Source organism: Dendrobium catenatum, unplaced genomic scaffold (assembly GCF_001605985.2).
Source record: "Dendrobium catenatum unplaced genomic scaffold, ASM160598v2 fragScaff_scaffold_1173, whole genome shotgun sequence".
Taxonomy (NCBI): domain Eukaryota; kingdom Viridiplantae; phylum Streptophyta; class Magnoliopsida; order Asparagales; family Orchidaceae; genus Dendrobium; species Dendrobium catenatum.
In genome coordinates this window covers 257621-268314 of record NW_021319635.1, presented here as the reverse complement: position 1 = coordinate 268314, position 10694 = coordinate 257621, and the positions used below count along the sequence as shown (strand labels likewise).

At 35.5% G+C, this 10694-nt stretch overlaps 1 protein-coding gene across 4 annotated transcripts in view; it reads left to right on the top strand.

Moving 5' to 3' along the window:
- Positions 1–3360: 3360 nt before the first annotated feature.
- Positions 3361–10694, top strand: part of LOC110100452 (vacuole membrane protein KMS1) — a gene marked incomplete at its 5' end in the record, with an annotated part of 14616 nt that continues 7282 nt past the window's right edge. For all 4 annotated transcript variants that reach the window (XM_020827964.2, XM_020827963.2, XM_028698890.1 and 1 more), the window contains 2 exon segments: positions 3361–3666; positions 7656–7813. In XM_020827964.2, the coding sequence (XP_020683623.1) occupies positions 3361–3666; positions 7656–7813 (464 nt within the window).

Sequence of the window (10694 nt, the reverse complement as noted above, 5' to 3'; positions counted from 1 at the left end):
CTTTTCTTTTTTAGCTATCCAATGATGGGAAAGCATCTAATGATCATGGTAAGTTGTGCATAGAGCTTGGTAGACCTTTGGTTTGCTAGCTTGATTGGTCCATTTGCTTCTGCTGGTTCACGGGTTGGTTGGAGGAGGTTGGGTTGGAGCTCATTCTCTTAAGTTGCTTGAGCTGAAGTTTAGTAGCTCATTAATTTCCAAAAGGTAGCTCATTAAAAAGGATTCAATGATGGAGTGGACTTGTCCCTTTTCCTCCCCTTTCTTCTTGTCTCTTGGAAAACCGTGGCTAGTGTTTAATGGGGGCTGAATTCTATGCTTTGGATTCATTATGGAGTTACTATTTTTCCGAGCCTTGCTTCTTGAAATCCGGCCGACTGTTGTTTTTCCGTGCCTGGGCTCTTTCCCGAAACCGTGGCCACTTGGTTCCGTGTGGTCTCCTTGGCTCCTGTGTGGTCTCCTTGGCTCCCGTGGATGTCTCTTCGGTTTCTTGCCTTGGACTGTTTTTCTGTGAAAAGCAATTGTGTTTTAATAAATTATAATGTTTGGAATTCCTATGTGGCTCTTGGCATTCCTCTACCATGCCTATAAATAAGAGAAGATGTTGTGAAGGAAAGGGAGTTGATTATTTGAGCATATTTGCTATAACCTGCGGGTTTGCTTGAAAATCCCACGGGCTCTTTCCACCCTTCTTTCTCATCCCCTCCGGAAATCATGCGGGCTATTTCCACCCTTCTTCTTGCCTTTTAACCTCTTTCATCTCTCCGCAAGTGCCACTCCATCTGTATCCTTCTTCTCAAAAGTAAAGCAACTTTAGGGTGTCGTATCTAGCTTGATTTGAAGCATCTGTTGAAAAGATTGGTTAATCTTGCAATGGTGGACCATCGGTTTGCTAGTTCTATGCACTTTTCTTATTTAACCTACAATTCGATGCATGCGAGGAACCCGCTCTGACGGTTGTCTGAGGATGGCGCCTTTTTTTATTTCTTTAAAATCTCCTAGCATTTCTTGTTGTGTTTGTCAAGTTTTAGTTGTCTGCTTTTATTTTAATAAACTTTATTTTAAGTTCTACCAATTGCGTCATTTTATTTCTTGTGTGTCTACATCATCATCCATTAAAATCATATATTGAATATTATTATTATTATTTTTAGTTTCTTATTATTATTTCGCTTGAGTAGATCTAAAACGGAATATATGGAGTGTAATTTTAGTAGTGAGGGGATTGTGACTTTGGGCGATCAAGTCATTAATAAGAGTACACGTTTTAGATATCTTGGATCTATTGTTCAGAGTGATGGTGAAATAGATGGGGATATTATCAGCAGAATTCAAGATTGATGGTTGAAGTGGAGGAATGCATCGGGCTTGTTATGTGATAGAAATGTACCCCTCAAACTTAAGAAAAAATTCTATAAGATGGTAGTGAGGCCTGCAATCCTTTATGGTGCCGAATGTTGGCCTTTAAAAGAAAAGCATAATACTAAGTTAAGTGTGGCAGAGATGAGGATGCTCAGGTGGATGAGTGGCTTTACCCTTAGAGATAGGATACGAAATGAGCATACACGTGAAAAGATTGGAGTAGCTCCAGTAGAAGATAAGATTAGAGAAAGTCTCCTTAGATGGTTTGGTCACATAAAACGGCGGCCTTGCGATGACCCGGTTAGAAGAGTAGAGGTATTAGATTTGACTTATGTTAAGAAAGGTAGGGGTAGACCTAAAAAGACTTGGTTAGAAAATATTAGGAATGACCTTTCTTTATTAGATTTAAACGAGAATTTGACTTTTAATAGGACACAATGGATAAAAAGATTCATGTAGCCGACCCCACGTAGTGGGATAAAGGCTTGATGTTGTTGTTGTTGTTGTTTCTTCATAATGATTGTTTGGACTATGGTAGGACTTAAATGATAAATGGGATAATGGGTTGGTCATTAGCCAATTAGAGTAAGACAGTACCCATTAGGGATTTGAGAGGGGCTTGTGGGCTTAATAGGGTTGTTTTACCCACTTAACAACTCTATTCTAGTGCGCTTGAGTGTCGAAAATGATATCTAGCACGGTACTATAACCCTTTAGAAATATGTGCGTTTTATAGGGAAACATATTTGTATTTGAAGAACTGTCAAAAATCAATTACTGACTTACTTTTAACATGTAATTTTTTTTATTATGTTCAAATAGGCTATAGTGCATATGGTTTCATGTGTACATGTAATGATAAGGTTGATGAGTACTGTCTCTTCACTTCAGTAGACTAGATTTGCCATGAGCTGTTTAGAAAATAAAGCTGATTAAAAAAAGTAAAAAATATACAGATTCTCATAGTCAAACAAGTTGGCTGTTGCAACAAAAATTTTTTTAAGGCAGCTGTGAGTTACAAATAGAAAAAGTAAAGTTGGGAATGATTATTTTCAACAAAGTGTGAATAGGATCTGGTGAGGACAAGTTATAACTAGTAGCTTAATATATGGTGATGCGAAGTTCAACTGAGACAAATCAGGCATTTGTAACTTTTGGAGTGTATAGATACAATAGTTGTACAAGAACCCAAGATAAGGAGTGGGGTCAGTATCCATCTTGGGTTCTTGTACAACTACTGTATCTATGCACTCCAAATGTTACAAAAGTTTGACAGGACTATGGTTGAACTAAAAGGTTTAATTAAGCTGGATTTATAAGCAAATGCAGCTTGCTAAAAGATTGATAGTGAATATTGCTGATACAACCGAAGCTGATGACATGCTGTTAAGGATCAGTATCCATCTTTTGAACAGCGGTTAACCTTTGCATCCACCGTGGTCTGCTCCACTTTTTCCTTCCTCCACTTGTTTTATATATCCATACTTCAAACTCAGATTATTCATTTCCAGTTGCTATAGTTGGGTAGTTTTTACTTTTTTGCTCAATCAATTTTAATTTACAGATGTAGTGCAACTCAAATCAAATACATGTCTTATCCATGCAACTCTGATTTTGTTTGTCTTGCGTTCAGTTGTGCTTTGCACCCATATTCCTTTGTTTGGAACCTCATCCTTACACTTTATGTCAAGCTGCTGAAATTTTTACTATGCTAAATTATTTTATTTGGGATCGTTCTTATGCCGGTTGGCACTTAGAGAAGGAAGTGTATTTCCAAATGTTGTCTTGTTGGATTTTGATTAAGCAGATCGATATAGATTCTTTTAAGGCTTTTATGATCTGAAAACTTGTCTTTTGCACTGTTGTTAACTTTCACTTGTAGATCTAGGTTAACTTGAGCATTCACTAGTTTAATTTGAATAAAATAAAAACCATACAAGTTCTCTGTTGTTGAAATTTCCAAATTGCTGACCAGCTTTTCTTTTTACTATGCTATGACAGGGTCTGGCTTGCATACGTTTGTTCTGTATTTGGGACCCCATATTGCTTTTTTCACCATAAAAGCCATGCAGTGTGGACGAGTTGATTTTAAATCTGCTCCATATGATACCATACAATTCAATAAAAGACCTTCATGGCTTGAAAATGACTGCTCGGTCTATGGCCCTCCCAAGTTTTCATCATTACCTGGTTCACTGGTTCGGGTTCCAATCAGCAGCATACTACCTCAAGTTCAGCTAGAGGCTGTTCTTTGGGGCTTTGGAACAGCCCTCGGGGAACTTCCTCCATATTTTATCTCAAGAGCAGGTGCCTTCATTCTTTCATTGCCTAACGGTCATTATTTTTAAGTATTTTATCATATATGATTTCATCGTTAGCATTTATTGCTGTTAACTATTTTATTTATTTGAATGCTTACATTTGGTTGCACCCTCTTATTTGAGGTCTGGTTAATGATTACGTACACTATCCTTTCATATGGGAAAGCCCATTTTCCATATTTTTTACTTTTTAATGTTATAAGCTTTCATGAATGAAACTGTTGATTTATATCCTAAGTAGCTTTTGATCAACTAGCTAAAAAAATGGCTGTCTTGTAATTCCCATCACTAAATGTACAATTTATTTTGACTTTTTAAAAAATCGTATTCATTGAAAATTTTCTAATTTTCTTAATTTACCTACCATTTTTTTTTTTTTTGATTTAGATACTCCTACACATTAAATTGATGAATAGTCTCTCACTGTCTATGCCTTTCATTATGGTGTTTTATTTGTATGCTTGATGCATGATCAGATTATCTTAAGTTGGTCTAGATTTTTCGATTGAATATTACATGATTGAAAAGCAAGTTAAAATAAAATAATTTGGAGAGGTATCCATATAGAAGGATAATACTTTATCTATTTATATACACAAATTTAATTGTACATGCACTAGGCAGACACTATTAAAAGTTTAAAAAATCTATGAGAACTTGATTAACATTCAAATAGAATGAGTGTTGTACCATATGAATTTTGTATCTAATAAAACAAAATTAATGACGAAGCAACATTTGAAATATGTTTTGGAGAATGCCTAACATGGAAGCAACTGATGAGTATCAAATAGTATTAGTTGAATTTGAAGTCTGTCCACTAAAGATGTTATGAAATGAGCAAAAGAAAATCTGAAGTAGAAAACTGCAAAGAAATATGCACTATAGAAAGAAATGCAAACCAAAATAATTCAATTCATGGTTAATAGGGTTGATCATAAATACATAGTACATTGAAATGCACACGGTTCCTTGTTAGTTATGTGTTGATATGGTGTTAAATGTTTAAGTGAGCATTACTTTAAAATGATGGAAAGATGATAGAACCAAGTTGAAATTTCAACTTCCAGAGCAAAGGATTTTAAAAATCGTATACTAATCCATAATTTTATAGATTAAATATAACATTCTTATTCTAAATTAACATATATTCTTAATATTTTTTTTGTTGTGTCAATCAATAAGATAAATTTATGTTCGACTCCTTGCCTTTTTTTTTCATAAATGGTTGGCTTACCCTTTCTTTAAGGAGTTTGATGGATTGCAATTTAGTTTGTTGTACTTTTGGCTTTGCCACTCTAAACTGCTCTTTGCCTGCAAGATATTGTCTTTTTTGAAAAATATGCTATATTATTATACTTTTATATAAAATTTTGACACCAACATAATTTTTTACTGAGGCTAAAATATAAGAAATTTTATATAATTAACTTTTTTTTTGCACTTTTGGCCAGTCTTCTCAATGTTATTCTATATTGATCATAATAAAACTTATTAGGGAGTATGAAAAGTGGATGAAAATTGGGTCAAATAAAATAATGAAATTTATGTATTTGAATCAATTATTTTATTCAAATTGAGAATAAACATAAAAACCTCTGTTTAAAATTGCGCAATTAGAGGCGCGCCTTGAGGCTCTTATTAATGACTTGATCGCCCAAAGTCACAATCCCCTCACTAGATCTATTGCTACTAAAATTACACTCTATATATTCAGTTTTAGATCTACTCAAGCGAAAACCTTTAGACTCTAAAGATGACCTCCATAATTCATGTTTACCTACAACTCCCTCTCTAGTCTTATCAACAAGAAGAATATCATCAGCAAAAAGCATACACCAAGGTATGTCATTTATGTAATATATTTTTAAAATAAAATAGAATTGGTGGATTACATTATTTATATTATTAAGTTAACATCTATTATTTAGGGTATACATAATGGATGCGTGTTTGATTATTTTTTTTATTTTCTTTAATCGGACACTTAGCATATTTGACACGTGTCATGTGCGTGTCAGGTAAGTACAAGTGTCTAACACGACATGGTTCGTTATTACAAAGTATTGGCACATTATAGCTTGAAAGCAGGGTTCATGTTCGGCTTGATAATGAATGAGATGAACTTGAACCTGATTTCTAAGCTCATTCATGTTTGACTCGATAGTTAAGAAACTGAGACAAACAAAGCCCTAATTTTTTTTCTGATTAGGTTCATTTACACCTTATTTTTTATTAGATTGCTCGCCACATCATTTATTTGAATGCTTGATACAAACATAGATTTGTCAAACCATCAAGCATAATGCTAGTCATCATGAATGTTCTGGTGGACATTTGCAATTTTAGCTGTTTGGGATTTTAGAACCTTTGATTTATCATAATACAAGTTGTCGAGGCCTTGTGGGTGAAGAGCTCTTTAAAAAAAGAAATGGGAATATCAGTGGATGACGGCCTTCTAAAGGATTCATGCAACTTACCGCTTAGGAGTTAGATTTGAGTATAAACATATTTTCTGATTGTGTTGGTTGCCTAGATTGTTTATCTTCCATTCTAATGATTTATCTAGATTTTAATAAATCATCCTAGCATTGTTTGAAATTGTGCAACATGAGGCTTGCCTTAAGGCCCACTTCAGCGTAATTCCAGCGAAAAATACCTCAAGGCTTACGCCTCAAGCTTTTTTTATAAGGCTTGCACCTCAGCTTGGTTGAGACCCGCCTTGAGGTGCTCCTTGCCTTATTGGCGTGAGGCATACGCCTCACCCTATTTATATATTTTTTTATTAAAACTTACGTAAATTATAAACTAAAGCACCAAACAAATATGCCTTCATGCACCCTAAAGCCTCAACAACTTCATCTCAACCGCCTTGACCTTCAGCCCACCGCTTTTGTTGTAGCCACCCCCGAGAATCACTTGAATGCCGCGCACCACCAACTCAAAAAATTTTGAAGTATTATTCTCATCTTTATGTTGATGACAAATATTTATGAAAGAAAAAAATGATTAAAATAAATGAAGAAGAAATATATTAAGAGGCATTGAACTCCACAGGATAAGGTAGTGGAGAGACAAATTTGTTATGATGATGACTCAAATAAGGATCCCCTCAATGATGATAGTACATATGATTTCTGAGTTTTTGTCAATTATGTCAGCTTTTTTTAAGAATTAAATGCGGGTGAGTGAGGAACTTAGAAAAAATAAATTTGGAGTTGAACTTGATGTTATAGGATACTTTTACGTAATTCCTATATTTCATATTATTTTGCTCTTGTAATATTATGATATCAATTATATTTCATGCAATTTATCAGTTTCCACTTTACGCTTTGTGCAATTTTTTGTTATATATATATATGTCAATTTGTTACTTCATAGTTTAATAGAAAGTTAATATGTAATTATTTAATATATTATTTAGGTATTATATAAAAAATTTACTTTTAACCTTTATTTTCACTTCACTCAATTTTGTAATTTTGACGCCTCGCCTCACGAAGAAAAATGCCTGAATACCCAATTGCACAATTTTAAACCTTGCATCCTAGCTAGACCTGTCAATTTCGGGTTACGGGTCGAACCCGACCAGACCCGTAACTGACCCGGCTCAGCGCGGCAGCGCGGGCAGCGGGCAGCGGGCGCCTGGGCGGGGGCAGCGGGCGGGATAGGCAAATTCCGAAAATTCAATTTTTTTTTAAATAAACGGGTTTTCGGGTTGACCCGGCAACCCGCCGGGTCAACCCGAACCCGACCCGTTTTTGCAAACGGGTCGATTTTTCGAACCCGAACCCGACCCGTTTCGGATTCGGGTCAACCCAAACCCGAAAATTCCGGGTCGGGTTCGGATCGGGTTTTCGGGTCGGATCAAATATTGACAGGTCTAATCCTAGCCTGTCTTTTGGTTGGTTGATACTGTGCTGTTTATTTCCTACTTCTGATTTCTTTTGACAATGGAATTGCTTATTGCAGCACGGCTATCAGGAAACAGTGTGGATGCCATGGAGGATTTGGCTGCTGTTTCAACAAAAGAAGATGGATTTTTATCTTCTTTCTTGAAGAAAACAAAACGATGGTTTTATAATCACTCCCAGCATATGAACTTCTTCACAATTCTGGCCCTTGCTTCGGTAAGCTCTTTTTATACGTGTTTTGTTTGCAGAATACACATCGAAAATAAGTATCATACACATTACATAACTAATATTCCCTTTTCTATTGAAGACTTCCTCGTAATGGATGTTGCATGAAAAATTCGTCCAATTGTTACAATTTAACTGACTTAATTTCCTTTCTTCGTTATTATTCATAGCACTGGGTTTCCAATCGTGATATATTCCAAATTCTTTGTTCTCAAATAGAGATGATCAGTTATCAGGGTTCTTGAAAGTTTTATTGGATAAATTTTGAGGGATTGTGATAGGAAACACTTGGATTTCCAAGTGTTTCTCACCAAAACCAAGTAGATCCAAGGGAAAACTGCTGTCCACAGCAGAGAAACAACCAAAAACAGTAGAAAAATAGGGAAAAACTGTAGAAATTATGGAAAAAAGACTTGTATTTTACTAGTAGACAACAAATAGCAAAGATACAAGATCCTCTATTCGAGAGGAGGATCGCACTCTCCCAACTCTAGATTTCGATCTAGAGCCCTCACTATCCAAGAAGACAAAAGAAACTCTCACCAAGCATGACATAACCCTAATTCCCCTCTTTTCTCCCTACTTAATGCATACAATTCAAATCTAATACAAAATGACCTAATTACCCTTGCTTCCCCTCCTTTTGGCTCCAAGAATCAATTCAAATTTCAAGTGGACCCCACCCCTTCTCCTCAGCAATTCAGATGAGCCGGCCCAAGAGGCTGGGCCGGCTGGACCGGTCCTCCTTGGACCGGTCTAACAGATTGTTTTTATTTTATTTGTGCAAATTACATAAGAAAATGATGCTAAAACGGGATCAGGATGAAATTGCTGCCCTCACAGGGTTATAAATCGACGATTCAATATTTCTGTCATCTTGATCTGATCATAATTATTCAATGAATACTTAATTAAATTCTTGCAAAATGCATGAGCAACAAAAAAGAAGAATACTGGAAAATGCTTCTTGATCAATCACAGCTTATTTTATATCAAGAACCCAAAATGGGTATAGAGTTATCAAATTGAATAGTGGAAGTTTAGACAGGGAATCGGATCTTCTACAAGATTATACCAAGCTAATCCCCCATATGTCTTGTTTTCCTAACAAAAAGTCAAGACCCTAAGGTCGCAGTCTTAAAAGGAATTTTAAGAAATCCATGTGTTAATGTACCGGCCATGCATGTGGACGTGCAGATTCATCAACTTCTTCATTGGAAGCTTCATAAAATCTAGGATCTACATGATGTCTAGAAGTGCTACCTACAAAGCTCTTGAATGCTTTCTACTAGCCAATTGAAAAGAGGAAGGATTGAGAGTGAAAAGGTTAAGATTGAGAAGGATGAAATATATGATGGAAAATATTGAATTCCCTCTCTTTAAATAAATCTCCAACATATCATATAGTACGATATGAATCCAACATTCTTATAATAAGGTGTTAATTCATCCAATCTAACCAGTTAAAATGTTTGGTCAAATCGTATAGTATGATCACAATCATACAAGATGATCTTCAGTAAGATGATCATCCCAAGGACTCAGGCTATATAATATTTGACTAATATATTGTACAGTATGAAATAGGTGTTCATACAATATGCAGCAAAAAAAATATCACTGGACAAAAGAACACCTTAGGTGGAAGAATGGGTATGTCTATGATTGAGAGAAAAATTTATACCTGCATCGGGCTTGGAGAATTATCATAGCTGAATCAATGACTGTTCAATCGCAAATATTTCAAACATTTGCAGGCTTTCAATTTGTCAGACAAAATTTATCTTGTTCCCCAGCATGCAGCATATGTTTGGACAAAAATGTAGTCTAAAAGAAGGTCATGCCAATCTCTGGGGTCTAGAATTTCCTAGAATATTCCTTAATGTAAAGCATACACTAAAGTGGAAGTTCCTAGAATATTCGTTAATGAATAATGTGACTCCTATTTAGGATAGGACATTTTGTTCTGGTTCCTTTATTTCAATAATTTATTATTACATGTTAAAAAAAAAATGAACATAAAAATTTTAGATGTTTATGCAACCAAAATAAAAGATCTTCGTTCACTTGAAGATTTATGTACTTCTTCACAATAATTTAACCCAGAACCTATCAAAATTAGGCATTATTAACTTTAGTTTGAGTTTTCATTACATCAAATGCGTCTATGATAGAATCTACTTGAAACTATGAGCAACAGTTTGCTCAATGTACGCAATCAATGCACTTGGATGAAAGTCATTCTCCATTTTTGTTAAGCATTTTATTTTTGATAGTTCTTATCGTAAAAAAAAAGCTTTTTTCAATTGTTATGGTAGATATAGGCATAATTAACACAAGTTTGATCTATCTCTCAACTAAAGGATAAACTATTTACTTCCTTGTATTTGAAGAGAGCTTAGTGATATGCATTAGGTTTCACAAATTAGGGTTTGCCCTAATTTTCCTTCAAGATGAAATTTCTCCTCCAAATTCAAGAAAAAATCAACACAAGAGGGATGAGAGGAAGAACAAGAACATTTGCATTCAAAATTCAAGAGAAACAAGATACAATTTGTTCACTTCGAGAAGGACATGGTCTCCCACTACAAACCCTAGAAAAATAAGAGAAAGAAACTAAGGAGGCTAAGAGAAAACTCAAATCTTGCATAACCCTAGAAATCTCCCTCTATTCCTTACGTAAAGCAAGCCAAAAGACCAACAAAACCCACTAGTGGGCTGCCCAAAATGAACCGCCCAGCTCAGGGCAGACCCGAGCCAAACCGGTCCAGGATTGGACCGGTTCAGCTCAAGGCCGAACCGTCCAGCCCGCTCCGTCGCGTCCCGCGCTCTCCTTTGGCTGGCCGACCGGCGCGACATTCCCCCCCCC